This window comes from Musca vetustissima, unplaced genomic scaffold, assembly GCF_032173495.1.
Source record: "Musca vetustissima isolate MV318-11 ecotype Yass unplaced genomic scaffold, APGP_CSIRO_Mvet_v1 utg49154, whole genome shotgun sequence".
NCBI classification, from domain to species: domain Eukaryota; kingdom Metazoa; phylum Arthropoda; class Insecta; order Diptera; family Muscidae; genus Musca; species Musca vetustissima.
This window is the reverse complement of record NW_026873766.1, coordinates 7,667-25,211: the sequence shown is the minus strand read 5'-3', so window position 1 is coordinate 25,211 and position 17,545 is coordinate 7,667. Positions and strand designations below refer to the sequence as shown.

The 17,545-nt window shown below is 36.8% G+C and overlaps 1 protein-coding gene across 3 annotated transcripts; it reads left to right on the top strand.

Annotated features, from left to right (window-relative positions):
- The first annotated feature begins 1,523 nt into the window (after positions 1-1,523).
- Positions 1,524-15,876, top strand: LOC133327940 (transmembrane protein 245-like). 3 transcript variants are annotated; one of them, XM_061536502.1, is made up of 7 exons: positions 1,524-2,076; positions 2,142-2,753; positions 2,828-3,365; positions 10,421-10,599; positions 10,672-11,081; positions 11,140-11,292; positions 15,805-15,876. In XM_061536502.1, the coding sequence occupies exons 1-7, from the start codon at positions 1,558-1,560 to the stop codon at positions 15,836-15,838; spliced, it is 2,445 nt and encodes an 814-aa protein (XP_061392486.1). In that variant the 5' UTR covers positions 1,524-1,557; the 3' UTR covers positions 15,839-15,876. The 3 variants fall into 3 exon arrangements, with proteins under 3 accessions (XP_061392486.1, XP_061392479.1, XP_061392471.1); XM_061536495.1 differs by having other exon boundaries at positions 10,409-10,599; XM_061536487.1 differs by having other exon boundaries at positions 10,397-10,599.
- Positions 15,877-17,545: the final 1,669 nt, after the last annotated feature.

The window sequence follows — 17,545 nt, the reverse complement described above, 5'->3', positions numbered from 1 at the left end:
CCATACGACAGTTTTATTTTTATACCCTCCACCATTGTATGGAGGATATATTAATTTTATCATTCCGTTTGTAAATCATCGAAATATTCATTTCCGACTCTATATAGTATATATATTCTTGATCAGAGTAAAATTCTAAGACGATCTAGCCATGCCTGTCCGTCCATCAGTTTTAATGACGCTTCTTCTGAAGGAATTGAGATAGGGTGCAGAAATATTGTATAGGGTTGCCTTTTGTCTGCAGGCAGGTCAAGTTCGAAAATGGGATATATCGGTCCATGTTTAGGCATAGCTCTCATATAAGGGTATTCTGGGGTTCCTAAACGCTTTTATAACGAATTCGCTAAAATTAGGTACATTGGGTTCTTATTTGTACCAAATATCTCCAATATAAAAAATATAGATCAACTTTTCTGGTAGCCCCCATATAACGTTACCCTATAATTTTCAGTATTATAAGTTCTTAATTGGTACCAAATCTATCCACAAAAAAATAATGAATATAGAATAAAGAATCGTTGGTAAAGACAGGGGCTGCATGTCCTGGACTTCATTCCTTAGCGACACACAATGGAGATCCTTGCAAACTACTCAAAATAATGCACTCCCAATTGCAACCGGGTGTGTACAGATGACAAGCGTTGATCACATTCATGTGAAGACCAGGATGCTGTCAGTCAAGCAACATAAAGTGTGTTTGACTAGACAGTTACTGCTGGTGATGATCCACCTCCGCGACACATCCCTCAGGATTTCAAACGCTATCGTCAAGGCATCCAAGACGTCATTCCATCAGATGTAAACAGATCGTCGATATCGAACACGATGATATCCGTTTATCAATAGCCGGTCTCGGATGCCGTAAATGGGCACATGTGCATTTGAGAGGAGGTACGCCTTTTCTATTTTTAAAATGGCTGGGAAAATGTTGACTTAAATCATTTTGGTTTTAATATAATTCTAATTCAGTTCCGTCAAGACTTCAGACGCTATCCTGAAGGCATCCAAGACGTCATTCCATCGGATGGCAACACATCGTCGATTCGAACACGATGATATCCGTTCATCAATAGGCGGTCTCGGAAGCCATAAATGGCTACAGGTGGAACAAAGTCCCACTACAACATCCTCCTTCTATTTCAGACAGTGAAATGATTCTTCTTAGGTAAACCAGCTCAACTCTGACACAAGCAAGATCCGGATAAAGCAATGTTCTCAAATTCAGTCCCCGGAATCCTGTATAATGAACCAGTTCAACTGATCAGGTCGCAAAAAATATTTTATTAGATGCGCTTACCTTGAGAAGTACGGCATTTAAAAGGGCTGGGAGAATTTTGATTGAAATCACCTTGGTTTTAATATAATTATAATTACATGCAACAACTCCAATAAAAAATATAATTATTACAAAAAATAATTGCACCCATAAACTGAATATTCATTATAATTTTTTAAAATTATTCTTTTCAGTTCAACACAATAAAACTTCATACCAAAACCAAGATTGAATTAATTACCAAAAACACAAAATAAAAAAGAATTCAAAATTACTTCATAATGCATCGATCCGATTCAATACGAAGGGATCGTTCCTTCGATAGTGTATTGAATAAATTAATGCGCATTCGCTCGCAGAATCATGAAAGCTTTAAGGCGGCAATGTATAATTTCCTTATCGCAGCCGGTGTTGCAGCATTTGTGGCGGTATGTTTTATACTCGGCCCCTTTGTACGACCATTGCTATGGGCCTTTTTAATGGGTGCCGTATTGTTTCCATTTAAACGAAAATTGGCTCAATTATTGAATAATTGGTTTGAAAAACTCGAAGAAAGAGATTCAAACGTATTTGTTTCTCTATGTTTGGCACCGCTGGAGGCCACCGAAAGTTGTGGCAGCTTTTTGGTTAATTGGCTGAAGGAACATTGGCAAGTCATTACGGCCGGTGTGGGTATTGCATCATGCATTAAACTATTGGTCTTATATGCACCCAAAGGATTCCTGTGTGCCATTTGGCGCTTGGTTGTATTCTCTCATTCGCTGTTTGTGCAATTGATTGGCTATTTGAATATATATTTGGTAAGTGTGGTGAGAACAACAATTTGAAATATAAAAGTTTTTAATACATATTTTTCTCTCTTTAGTTGGTGGCCATAATTGCAGTCTACTTAACCTCCGTCTATTTCTTTTGGCGTGAATCGAATAGCAATCGTTTTGTAATTGCCGGACAATCTCTTTGGATTGCCATTGTCTCGTATGGTTGTAGCTTTTTGGGAGCCTTACAGGTGCCGGCCTTCCTACTTATTATGCTGTATGTGGGCGCTTCGATAGTCTATCATTTACAAAATACCGAAGAGTCCAGTTCAATGGTGGAGAAAATCAAAAAACTATTGGATCGTTCAGATTTTGAAAAATCCATTAACTCTTTGCGGTTGTCGTCGTCGAATAAAAAACAAAGCATCCATTCAGATATTGACGATGTTTCGTTTAGTGAAACAATGGATTCAATGGAAACATTAGAGGCCTATGAAGATCATGTCGATCATAAGGATGATGAGGAGGGCAGCCATATAAGTGGAACATATTTTAAATTTTTATTCTATGCCTGTATGGCTACATTTTTGTATCGCAATGTCTGGATGTTTATATTGGCGCTGATACCGATGTTTATGCATCTGCTCTATCAATTGGGTATCTATACGGGATTTACGGACTTTGTGGCTGAGAAATTAAATGATATCTATAATAAAATTAAGGTAAGATTTGACTCTCCAATGTGGCTCTTCAGATCATTGTGATCACCTTGTATATCTTTCTCTTTTCTTCTTAGACCTGGGCCATTGAACATCACTCAGCCGTCCTGCCACTTTGTCTACCCGGTGTCTTGGAATTAAATTACAAAATCAATGGCATTATACGCAATTCCCTGAAATCATCTGTGGATTTGGTCACCTCCATTCTCATGATAATTCTTATGATTTTAATTATCGTTTTCTTGGGTGTATTCTTCTGTGTTAACATCTATTCGGAAACAATAGAAGTTGCCTATTTGGGCAAGGATTTAATTAATAAAACCATTACCGATCGTCCAGAATTAATTGACATCTTACCAGCGAATATTCAATCCTCCTTAGATGATGCTTTAGATAATGCTCATCATTATGGTCGGCGTAAAATTGAGACGTACATAGATGATTGGTTAACCGATGCTGATCCGGTACATGCCACAAAGCTGAAGGAACAAATACTGGATGTATGGGATCGGTTAATACAATATTGGATAGATTTCAATAAATCAGATTCATATGGACCCCGAGTCCCAACAGATGCTCTAAAAACAACATTCGGTGAAATTGTCGATAATCCTGGTAAGTTGATTTGGTTTTATTTTTTTTATTTCTTTTTATCATTTTGGGGGCTTTGGTTTTTATACCCTACACAACTATGTTGTCAGGGTATTATAGCTTTGTGCAGCCCCAAATGTTTGTAACGCCGCGAAATATTGGTCCTAGACCCACCTTTAAGTATACCGATCGTCATATCTCGACTAGCTGAGTCGATCTAGACATGTGTGTCCGTCCGTCCGTCCGTCCGTCCGTCTGTCCATTATAATTTGTAAACACGATACAGGCCACAGTTATGGACCAATCTTCACGAAATTTTGCATGTAGGATGGGTTCTGGCCAATGAAGACCCCTATTGTTTTTGGAAAAGATCGGTTAATATTTAGGGGATGAAATGGACCAAATACTAAATTTTTGTCGGTTTTTCTGGTCGCTCCAGAGGCCGCAATTATGGCCCAAACACCGCGAATTTTTGCATGGAGAAGGGGATCGGGCCAGAGAATAAGCATGCATGTTTTGATAAAGATCGGTCAATATTTAGCGGGTCAAATGGACCCTGACTTTTGTGTGAAAAATGACAAAATTTGTATTCTATGGCATATATATTTACTCCTGGAGGATGTAGACCCCAGGAGTTGATAGCATATCCAAGAGGAGTGGTTGGCCTTTAAATTGATACCAAATATAGTGATGTATCTACTCAGATGTGGGAGTTACAGTCAAATATTTACAGGTGCTTACGTATTCAGATATTATTTAGTAACCCATTACCACATTAGAGGGAGAAATATCGCGCTGATGGCTTTGAAATTGTTCATGAGGTTCCAGTTATGGTCAAGAACAACGCCTATAATTTTCGGTGATGATCAGATTAAAATTTTAGGATGAAATGGACGGAGAATATAATTTTTTGTGTGTTTTCGAGTAGAGTATAATCCAAAAATCACAACACAACCCACCGTGAAGGTAATCTGGACAAGTAATTAGAAGGACTGTACTGAATATTCGAAAATAATAAGGAAGAGGTGTTGTTAACCTCTAATCGGACAAGAGGGGGCAAATATCACGAAATATTACTCAGACTCGGAATAAAAATCCGAAGAAAGTTAGATTTTCGTGGTAGTTGTGTAGGGTATCGTATGGTCGGCCCCGTCCGACTATACTGCTCCGCTCACTGGTTTAGTTTGTCTTTTTTGTTTTTTTTTTTTGTTCAGTTTTGTTAACCATTTTTTTTGTTAAATACCAAATACACATTGCGAATTGTATTAACCCACATTCTCACATTCGTACACTCATGTATACATCCATTGGGGCAAAAATAAAATTATCATCATTATTTGGTCTTCCATTTCCATTTGTCATCAACAACACAGAGCAGCTTTGATTTATAATTTTAAGAGATTTCTTTGCGCCTCTAGAATTTCCATTATCTTGCCCAATAAATGGACTAATGAATCAGTAGATATGTTAGAACTAAAGAATATACCATAGATTGAAGAACATTTAATAATTTTAATAAGGGACGACTTTATGCTAATCCATAACAGAAATTTTCATATGCTAGTTATAGGCTTTAGGGGTTTCAAGATCTTATTTTGTTTAGCCTGGTATATATGTGAAGATTTAGGCTATCTTTTTTTTTCCATAGGAAAATGTACAAAAATAAAGGAAAAAATCGCTGAGATTAGGATGTTACAATTTTTTTATAGACAAAAGAAAACTGAGCCGAGAGAATCAGGATAGAAAACTAAATCTCCCTGGATGTCCGTCCGTCTTCCATGTTAAGTTGTAAATAAAGTGCAAGTCACATTTATTATCCGAATGAGATGAAATTTGGCACAGATCATTTATTTGTCTGGAAGAACCATATTGAAATTGAAACCATATCTACCATATATATATATATATATACCGAAAATACGGGAGTACCCTTATATGGGAGCTATGCCTAATCGTGGACCGATATAGCCCATCTTCGAACTTGACCTGTCTGCAGAAAAAGACAAGTCTATGAAAAATTTTACTATTGTGGAGGCTATAAAAAGATACAAATGTACCCGGTTATTGATCGTAGGGTTAATTCGGTTCACATATAGGCACAGATCATATATTTAAAATGCGATGTCTATTAGGATGCATCTCTTGCATTTCTATAGAAAAAACATTTCTAGGGCTTCAAAATGTTTTCGAAAGAACAAACTTTAGGCATCTCAGAAATTGTTATTTCCATCAATTATTTTCCAACAATATGGGTCTCAGATTTTTGCCTCTAAAAAGGCATAAGGTCGCAGGATTTGGGTCCTTAAAAAAAGACTAGAGTTAAAGTTTTTTTCCTATAAGAAATATTACTGACTGAGCTTTTGGTTTCAGGATTTTTTATACCCTTCACCACACTGTGGTACAGGGTATTATATCTTTGTGCATATGTCTGTAACAGGCAAAAGGAATCGAGATAGACCCATGGTTCCTTTTGAGAATATGCATAGAATCACTTTCTGAGTCGATTTGTGCATGTCTGTCCGTCCGTCTGTTGATGTTCAATTGTAAACAAAGTACAGGTCGCATTTATAATCCGATTTGGCTGAAATTTGGCACAGGAAAAATCGGTTCAGATTTAGATATAGCTCCCATATATATATATTTTTGTCCGATTTACGGACTTTAGTCCCTGAAAATCATTCGATTTGCATGAATTTTGGCATAGCGTACTGAATTAAGTCTAAAATGATGTGTGCCAATCGGTTCAGATTTAGATATAGCTCCCATATATAGTTTCGCCCGATTTTTGGTAAATGGTGCACCAAAGTCCCTGAAAATCATTCGATTTGCATGGATTTTGGCATAGCGTACTGAATTAAGTCTAAAATGATGTGTGCTAAGTTTCGTGAAAATCGGTTCAGATTTAGATATAGCTCCCATATATAGTTTCGCCCGATTTTTGGTAAATGGTGCACCAAAGTCCCTGGAATTTTTTCGATTTGCACGAATTTTGGCATAGCGTACTGAATAAAGTCTAGAATGATGTGTGCTAAGTTTCGTAAAAATCGGTTCAGATTTAGATATAGCTCCAATATATATTTTCGCCCGATTTTTAGTAAATGGTGCCCCAAAGTCCCTCAAAATCTCTCGATTTGCACCAATTTTGGCCTAGCGTACTGTATTAAGTCTAGAAAGACGTGTGCAAAGTTTTGTGAAAATCGGTTCAGATTTCGATATAGCTCCCATATATATTTTCGCCCGATTTTTAGTAAATGGTGCACCAAAGTCCCTCAAAATCTCTCGATTTGCACCAATTTTGGCATAGCGTACTAAATTAAGTCTAGAATAATGTGTGCAAAGTTTCGTGGAAATCGGTTCAGATTAAGATATAGCTGCCATATATATTTTCGTCCGATTTTATGTAAATAGTGCAACAAAGTCCCCATATATCTTTCGATTTTGGGATAGCGTACTGATTTAAATCTAGAATGATGTGTGCAAAGTTTCGTGAAAATCGGTTTAGATTTACATAAACCTCTATATATATTTCCGTCCGATTTTAAGTAAATGGTGCAGTAAAGATCCATAGCTAGGCCGATTGACACAACGTACTGAAGTTAATATAAATTAATCTCTGATAAGTTTCCTTGAAATCGGTTTAGATATAGATATAGCATAGCTTCCATATATAATTTCGACTTTAGGATACATACGCTGAATATACCCAAAGTGGTGAAGGGTATCATATAGTCGGCCCAGTCCGACTTTACTACTTTCCTTACTGGTTTTCTATAGGAGTAGTCCATGTAATAAAGTTTAAAGTTCTCGTTTATGAAATAAATTGAAATTGAAAACACTGAGCCATGGTATAATTATGAAAGGTTGTCTCATTTGAGAAATTGATAATGGCAGCCCTTTTTAATATGGAATGGTAATGGCCATCAATCTTATTGCAAATATTCATTTACATTAGTCAACATTATCATACAATGCTAAATATATTAAAATTCTATTATATTAGACATTTATTGGGATAATCGTGTGATCATCTATGTACACATTTGTGTGTGTGTGTAACTAATTTTGAATATTACAGGGAAGATTTCCTTCTCTATAAGTCCTCCTTGGGACTCCCGTATATGATACTGATATAATATTTAAGAATCTAATAAAGATCATTTTATAGAAGGAGGGAATTCACTTTTTGTTTTCTCATTAAACCACAGATATATATTTTTTGGTATTATACATATTACCCACATTTCAACAAAATCATTCAAGTATATGGAAATTTCATTAGAAAATTAATTTACACTGTGCAACAAGATTTTGGGGTTGGATTTTTTTAATGTAAACCCATTTGGAAATTTTCTTGTAAATCGAAATATGCATCTGCGAGAAAAAAACCAACCTTTCACACTTCAGATGGTGTTTAAAGTCTCAAATACTTTAATCAATAAAGTCTTTGTTTTGAAAATAGAAATGAATATAATTGGATCTGTGGCTACTTGTCCCATCATGTGTCTCACAAAATTTTAATAATAAAAAAAAAACAAGAACTATCTTATCAGCGTTGCATGTGAGATTTGAGAGTCTTATCTTCAAAAAATTGTGTTCTAAGTAGAGGGTTATCGATTTCGTGGTTTCAAAATAAACATACATATTTTTATGATGTATTTTCATTATAATGTCACTCATTATAATGCATGAGGATGTTGGAGTAGGACTTGATTGCATCTGTAGACATTTATGGCTTCGGAGACCGCCAGTTTATGCATGATTTCATTTTTCGCTATCGACAATCTATTGACGTCCGATGGAATGATGTCTTGGATGGCATCACGATAGCGCCTGAAGTCCTGATGGATGTGTCGCGGAGGTGGATGTGCTATCACTGTCTGGTCAACAACACATTATATTGCTTGACTGACAGTATCCTGGTCTCTTCATGGAGGTGATCGACGCTCGTCATCTGGACACACAGTCGGTTGCAATTTATAGTGCATTATTTTGAGTTGGTTGCGTGTCGCTAAGGAAAGAAGTCCAGACTGGGGATGGAACGACCTGTGACCTTGTGTGTCGTTACTAACGTTTCTTCTTCAGGAGGTGCCAGCCAAAGCTTTCAGAACTTTATTCCAAGCTTTCACCTTCTGATTGATTTAGTTAAAATGCGAGGAGAAATGAAGGAGGTTATCGAAGGACACCAAGGATTTTCGGATTATGGACGGTGGGAATGCGCCTACCATCAATTGAGATGTCAAGTTCTAAAATGACTTCTCACGTTCAGGAAGTAAAAAGTGACACAATAGACAGTGCAGTGAATAATTTTAGATTGTGCTCTCGGAATAAGTCGGTGATAGTGGCTAAATAGTTGGAAAATTTTGCACTTCCGTCGTCAATGTTAACGCCGGACGAAATAATCGTACGGTCATCGGCGTACGACACTACTGAAAAATCTGGTGGAGGAATAAGAATTTCGCACTATACATATTGAACAAAATGGGAGATAGGACACCGTTTTGCGGTACTCACATTTTGATCTTGCGATATTTGGATTTTTGGCCACGGAATTCAACGAAGGCTTGCCGCCCATTAAGGTAGTTAGCAAGCCAAATTTGTGATGTCGAATATCAGCTCGTAATGATCGACCGTGTCAAACGCCTTGAACAGATCCAAGGCTGTCACAATGGCCCGTTCAGGGGGATCTTCGCTGATTTGTGGGCATTTGCAATCTTGAAAGTAATTTCCTGCAAAGCCGTTGTTGTGCTATATGATCCCTGAAACCGTGTTTGGTGGGTTGCAAGAACAAAATGTCGTTTCAGTGACGGAAGCAGTACAGACTCTAAAAACTTGGCCACTGGTGAAAGAAGAGAAATCGGGCAGTAGGATTCCCAATTAGTAGCGGATTTATTGGATTTTAAAATTGTAATAGTCCGGGCAACTTTCCAAATATCAGGAATTACCAACATCGATTACTCGAGAACTTTGATCAGATAGTCCAGCTCTATTGTACCAAGCTTCTAAATCTGCCCGAATAAAATGAAATTTTGCATAGGTTGTAGAAAGGCATGTGTATGGATTGTGAGTAGGTTAACTTATAGATAAAGATCACATATTTAAATTCGTTCAAGTTCATGTCAATGTTCCTTCGAGGGAACACTGACAATTTTTAGTTCCAATATTTTGAAACCACGAAATTGATAAGCCTTTATATTGAACATGCTGTATGTTGAACAACATGATTACTTCATTCTACAATCAGTTCAGTCATTTACGTAAAGTTTTCCGGGTCGATCGGACGTAGGCAGCGTCGCGACGACGCGTCTTTGGAGAGATGAAAATATTTAAAAAAAAAATTTAATCGACATATGTCATTTCATAATAAGTTCGGTAGCCAATGTGGAATTTTATATTGATGGAGTAGGGAGGGATTTAAAGCAAATTTAAAACACGTCATTCTAAGCTCAAGTCGGTCTCCTATACACAATGTCCTGACAAGCGAATATGCGTGGCGTCGTTTGTGTATTATTTAGATAAAATATGATCTGATATGATATATGATAAAATATGATCTGATATGATATATCTAACTCTGAATATGGGTCGCCAATATTGACAGGCTGCCAGATGGATGTGCGTAAACCGAATCCGAAAGTTACTGTAAGTATTTTCTCAAAATATACTATGGTCTTATCCTTCTGAATATTGCATTGTGAATACACAAAGAGTATACAAAGTCAATTACGAACTAGTACGTTTGAAGTGGATCTAATACTGTAAATGCGGAATTAGAATTTCTTCTTGCTCAATCTTCCTGGGAACATATTTTTATATTTTAAATCTTCTGGAAAAAAAATAATTGAATAGTTGTATATGGGCTCGATTTTTCCTTTTGATTAATTATTTTAGTTGGTTGGATTTATTTATTTAATTTTTTTGTTTGGGTTTCTGTTCAACAAAGTCCCGTGTAAAGAAATTTTATAAAAATAAAAACGTACAACAAAAACAACAAATATGTCTCTGCTTAACCCTGCATGTCATCATTTCTAACAAAAAGCAATGTGTTTTTAATAAAGGACATTTTAAAGAGCTAGTTTTAGTGGCGAAACAGGGCATCATTGGCTGGGCCAAAAGCAATACGCAGACGATAATGGAAGTGGCCGAATCACTGTGGCACATTATTCGCACCAATCTCTCGATGATAATGGCATTTACGGGTGAAATTCTATCGCTGGTGTTGTCTGGAGGACAGGCATGTGTGGAATTCATATTGGATATGGTAAGGAGAAATTATTTGAAACCTTTTTTTAATATTAATATTAAATTTATTTGTTGTTTCTCTTTTTTGCAGATTGTCTTCTTCACAGCCTTGTTTTATTTGCTCTCGAGTTCCCAAACAAAATACGCCCCTCTACAAGTAACCAAATACATTGGTTTCTCTACATCCGGTTCGAAAATTGCTGATGCCCTGGAGAATTCCATTTCTGGCGTCCTAATATCAATGTTCAAATGTTCGCTGTTTACGGGCCTATTTACATGGCTGGTACATACCGTATTTGGGGCCCGTATTGTTTTTCTGCCCTCAGCATTGGCTGCGATTTTATCTGCTGCTCCTTTCTTGGGTTCTTATTGGTGTGCATTGCCAGCTCTCTTGGAATTATGGTTGGCCCAAGATCGTCTTTATGCTGGTATTGCATTATTTTTATTGCAATTCTTTGTGCCACCGTACTTTGAGGCAGCCATCTATGCCGAAATGAAGGGGTAAGTTGTAGAAATTTTTAATGTAGAATTAAATAATAATTTTGACTTGTCATTCTAGTGGTGGCCATCCCTATTTAACTGGCTTGGCAATTGCTGGCGGCATGTATTGGATCGGCTGGCAGGGTGCCATATTTGGCCCATTATTGTTATGTTTCTTTATTGGCTTATTTGAAGTAGCTGCGGTCGCTATGCGTTCGAATGGAGATGTCAGGTGGGTACCATATTCTATGTTACAGAGTATATAGCTTAGGATATTATTTATTGTCTTGTATTTTATTTTAAAAAATATAAACTAGCTCCGAGTAGCATTAAAATAATTTGATCACGCAAATATTCCGGGATTTGAAATAATTTATACCCATGATCTCTGCGTTAACAATAAAAACTACAAGTTTAGCACGCGAAGTAACACTGGATCCCTATTCGACCTTAACGTTACTGTCAATATTAGACTTAACAACTAAGTGTCCTATCTCCCATTTTGTTCAATATATATCTTGCTAAACTTCCCATTCCTCCACCAGATGTTTCATTGGTGTCGTACGCCTATGACTGTACGGTTATTTCGTCAAGCGTTAACAGTGAATGTAAAATTTTCCAACTACTTAGCCATTATCACCAACGTCTTCTGGGAGTGTAATCCAAAATTATACGCTTCAAAGTCTACTGTGTCACTTCCAGTATGCGAAGTCAATTTAGAACTTGTTGACTAAACAGTTGCTGCTGGTATGCTATGTGCCGTGCCATTCCAACCATCACACAGTAATGGCTGATTCACCTTCGCGACACCTCCGTAAGGACTTCAGGAGATATCCTGACGACTTCCATCGGACGTCAACAGATCGTCGATAGCGACCGCGATGAAATCCGTGCATTAACACGCTGTCTCCGAAGCCATAAATGGCTACAGATGACACAAAGTCCTACTCCAACATCCTCCTGTAAGTTTATATAGTGAGAGGCTTCCTCCTAGGCAAACTTGTTCGATTCTGGTACAACTAATATCCCCGTATAGTAATCTTTTTAATTCGTATCGATTGTCTTCTCCAGCAGAGTCAGTGTTGAACTTAGCGACAATACGGTCTTTTTTTAATGAAGTGATAGTCCTCCATTTCCTTATCTTAAGTCCGTCGTTATGCTTTTTAACCAGCCTTAACGTTTTCTCCAGTCTCATAAGTGATGGTTAGACCCACATTAAGGTCACCATCACCCTGGAAATCTCTTGGAACGCAACGGCTGCCAATTTTCTACCTTTCCAAGTAGGATCAAGACTCCTTAGTTCTGCAATAAACTTCGTCGTTCAGGAAGAGGTTCTTTATTTATCAGTCGAAAAGCATTCTTTGATACATCCGTCAGAGTCGGCTCGATCCAACTGCATCGCTATGCGTTGGTATCAGATTCTGGAATTTCAGCTTCAAGACGATGGGTTTGACTTTCACCTCACCTTTACCGCTCATGGCAGGATTCTCCTTTGACGTTACCGACACTATGAAATAGGCTACTACGTCTCTTTGCAACAGGTTGTTGCTCATCAGACGACTTCATTCTCTTTACATCCATTGGTTATGTACGAAATTTGGTCCCCAGAGTTGCAGAGGTTGGCGCAGTTTTTGCGAGCACTTGTCCCTTGGTTTATCATCAACCACTGATCAATTGTCATAACTATGGATTTGGATATTAGGAGGGCCTGTAGAAGGAAGCCTGGCGCCGACTTCGATACAACCTTGCCATACTTCGCAGTGGAGGATGGTGTACAAAACACGGAAGTCCCAGCCATCCTCTACCTGGGTATGATCAGGCTACTCAAACAGACTTCTCTTCCTTTCAGTTCAGAAGTCTTTCGCAATGTCATTCGGACAGTTCCGAGAGAACTCCCCAATGAATTGGAGGTTCTTCTTTATCAGAATTAATTCCTTGTTGGTAATAGAGTCCCCATACCGTTCGATAAAGCGGTTGCAAAAATTAAACGATCTTCAATAAATCTTTTTGTCAGAGATTTCCTTAGCCATGACGCGTTTGGTAATTTCTTGTGCTATTGATTCGATGGTGATCTTCATGAGGTTACTCTCCAGACAAAGACGAAAGGAGCCGATTTAAAAGTCGGAACCGTAGAATGGTTTTGAAGTGAGGACTTAAGGACTCCTCAGCTAAGCCTGAAAAATGAGGCTCCGTTCGAATATACGATGTCGCCTAATAACCCAGCGTCAGTTAGTAAGAAGGTGGATATTTGGATCTCCAAAAATATCCATTTTCGTCAGTCCTGGGATCATAGTCATTTTGTTGTATTCACTGCTAGCCAATGAATAATATTGGGCTTTCCACTATCCGCAACATGTGGTCGCGTCCGTTAGCATTCAGTTCTGTTCCCCGTACAGGGAGGCGCCATAATTTTTATTATTATTTTTTTTAATTTTATTGAATGAAAGTAAAAAATGTCGGAAATAGCAACAAATTTTAGAATAAGTTTAAATTTGTTCGAATTGGTCACCTTTGGCACGAATTATGGCCTTCGGCCAATGAATCCGTCAAACGCTGCCCGAATGTTGCTTTGCGGTATTTTGGCCCATTCCCAACGAAGCGCCAACCTTACTTTTCAAAATACTCCAGACACAATAGTCCAACGGATTGGTATCCGGAGATTTTGGTGGCCATTGTGCGCTGGAAATGAAGCAAGGAACCTCAATTTGTAACCATTCTTATGTGGCACGTGCCGAGTGCGATGGTGCTGAGTCCTGTTGGAAGATCTGCGGCCAAAATGTTTGCGTGCCCAAGGCTTTAATACACCCTCCAGAATATTTTCGCGATAATATTGGACATTTATTCTGATGCCAAGGTCGATTAATACGAGCGGAGAGCGACCATCGGCTGTTATGGCGGCCCACACCATCACCACGAAGGTGCAGATTTTCAGCTAACCTCTTAGGCAAGTAAACATTGTGCTAGTTTACAAACTGATGGACAACGAATGTTTTCTATCGGAGAAAACCAAATTCGACACCTTCGGCTAAGCGAAGCAAATCTTTTGCTCTTTTGAGTCTAACGATAGACACTTGTGGTTTTCCAGCCAAATATAAAGAAATGACACTATCACGCTTAAATTCCATCACGAATAACTTTTTTTCTGGAAACAAGATTAACTTTTTACTCCTTGTTTAGAAATTGCCTTGCTGCTTATGATCTGAATCCATCAACTTGGGCAAGCGTGGGTAATGATCTTAAGCCTTCAGTGTTCACTAAACGAATCAGAGTGATTTTATTGAAATTTGGGTTTTTTCCCAATTAACTCCTCCTTGGCTCACGTCATATTTGGTGTTAGAATGTTGAGAGACATGTCTCCATGTGTAGCTTAAGCTACAAAATTGACTTTATCCATAGGTGGTGGTTTGTGTTTTACAGGTCGACTTCGATCTCCTTCAGGAATTTGACCACAATGTTCAGACTTTCTAAGCCTTGTGTATCAGTGAACTCTTCTACTGTGAAGGAGTCACATAGTTGCGGGAAGCATCTTCTTTTGTTACAAAATTTACGACATCTGAAAATTACATGCGCTGCTGTTTCAGGTTCCCCGCAGTCCTCGCAGAAGTTATCTGGTACAACATTCATTTTGGCTAACGTATTCTTACAAAAACAGTGCCCACTTAGGATTCTGTTAATCTGCTTTTGTGAAGAAGGTTTAAGATTACAAATTTTTAACCAATGTGTTCTAGTTAGAGAGGGAAAGATTTTATAAAAATGAGAATTACAATTTCTTGCTATCTCCTCATATTCGCTACCACATTCTTGCCACAAAACTTTAGCTATCTGATTTATAGCATCAGGTATCGGCCATGGCATTTCTAGAAAAGTTCCTTCATTTATAGCATTCTTTGACACCTTTGACATTGACAACTATATTTGATGGCATTGGACTTTTCGTCCATATGTACTTTAGCAGATCCACTGGCCATGATGTTCACACCTAGATATTTAATTACATTGGTTTGACCCAGTTGTCTGTTATTGATGGTGATGTTTAGCTGCTTCGGCTGCCTATTGAAATGGAGCACGCTTATTTTTTCCGTGTTAAACGAGAGTTTCAAGTTGTTGCATAACTGGCTGAACTCCTGAATTTTACTCTGGAGCTTACATTTGGCAATGTCAAAACTACTGTCGTAGCAGATAATAAAAAAATTATCGGCAAATTGGAATAGACTGCAACCATCAATGATCTTGTGCAATTCCGCCGTATATGTATTAAAAAGTAAAGGACTGAGTCCACAGCCTTGAGGGAGGCCATTGCTAACTGCAAGTGTTTCATTAATTACTATATTTGAGAAGCGAGATTCTAATCTAGTACGAGTTGTGTGAAAAAAGGTAGTAATATTAGTGATGTAGTTTTTGTTGCTATTTACAAAATATTTACATAGTTAACCGTTAATTCCAAATGTTTAAAACAGAGTTGCATTTCAGTATTGAAATCATTAATAAAACGTATGTGTTTATACTATAGTAAATAACATTTAAATAAAAATGGAGTTGATTCGCTTCAATTTCTAAATATTTTTATTTATTTATTCTAAAAAAAAAACAAGACAATAAATAATAAAATAAGTATATATTAAAATCTATCTAGATTAGTTAACAAATATTCATATATTTAGTTTAATTAAAAAACCAATCTACATACTCATTTAATTCATTTTATTCCTTTTTTACAAAAAAAAACATTCACAACTCTTTGCAGACGTAGCTCTGATGAAGATACTCGTACAACGTGAGTTTGCTTCCATTTAGATGTTGGCATCTTAAAAAACCATAAACCATTAAATTTTTATTATTAAAATTTAGCCTAGAATGAATATACAACAAAAGCATACATAAATGCACATACATATATAGAAGAACAAATGCTAAAAAATTTTATGTAAACTTATTTTTTTCTGTAAAAATGTGAAACAGAAAAAAATTTTGTACTTTAGAGCGAAATCGAAAAACAACAACAACAAATATGTGTATTAACATTTTTACTAATCCTAAGCAAATCAATTATCCGCAAAACAACAAACACAACAACAACAAGTATTAACACATTCCCAGTTTACTTTCATTTCTTAATGCTTTTTCTTTTATTAATACACTAATATCGGGACAGATTTGAAAACATTCTCAAATTTTCATAAATTTGTTCATTATTTTCCTTATTTTTCACTTGGCTTTAATTTCGATTTTCTATTTTTTTTGAGTTTCGTTTTTTTTTCTCAGTAAGAGTTCTGTTTACTTTCAGTGTACGTCGACATTCCTTTTGTTATTACTACTAAAAAAAGAAACAAAAATACCAAAAAAATTGTTTGCCAAATTCTATTATTTTTTATATATACTATACTCTATATATATGTGGATTTCTTCTGTGTACTAAAGAATGTGTGTTGATTAATCTTGTTTTTCTACTATCATCACTACCACTTCTACTACTACAACTATCTACTATTACTACTCTTCTACACTAATACTCTTTATTTCTGACAACGAATGAATTTCAATAAAAAAATACTTGTTTTTTAATTATTTTCCTTATATAAAATAATGTCTAGTTAAAACCAAAAAAAAAATATTGAAATAGTACTTATGTATATGTATGAATGTATTCCAAAACCAATCACATGACGATCAGTTCATTACAAAAAAGGTATATTATGTACAATAATTATTATTTTTTATATTATATTAAAATAAATACAATGTAGTGATAATAGATAAATAACACCGTCCAAAATCTAAGATACAATGGATAAAATACTATGTAAATATATGAGAAGGTACAGGGTTGCCCATATTCGACGGACCCATGTTTTTTTTTATTTTTAAATCAGAAAAAAATAAAAATTTGGCGGTTGGCAATGTTAATCATTTAATTCGTTCCAAGTAGATTTGTATACATCAATTTTTGAATATGATATCTCTCAAATGGCCGCCTCTGGCGTTGATGACGTATTGTGCCCTTTTTGCTGCATTTTCCATCGTTTTTGCCAAAATTTCGGCAGAAATAGTGGCTATTTCTTCACGAATGTTATTCTTGAGCTCTTCCACGGTCCTTGGCTTGTTAACGTAAACCTTTGACTTCAAATATACTTACAAGAAGTCAGGCGGCGACAAATCGGACGGCCAGTCCAAATCACCACTTTTCGACATCAAACGGCCCGGAAACAAATTCTTCAGAAAATCGATTGTTATGTGAGTTGTGTGCGGTGGAGCGCCGTCTTGTTGAAACCAGAGCTGCCTCATACGCTTTCGACGAATAATTGGCATCACAAAATTGGTCATCATGTCGCGATGACGCTCCTTATTGATGGTAACAGCATGGCCATTTTCATTTTGGAAAAAAACGGCCCAATGACCGTTTTTGCACCAACGCCGCATCAAACTGTGACTTTTTCGTCATGAAGAGACACTTCTTGAATCTCATGAGGATTTTCAGTGGCGTAAAA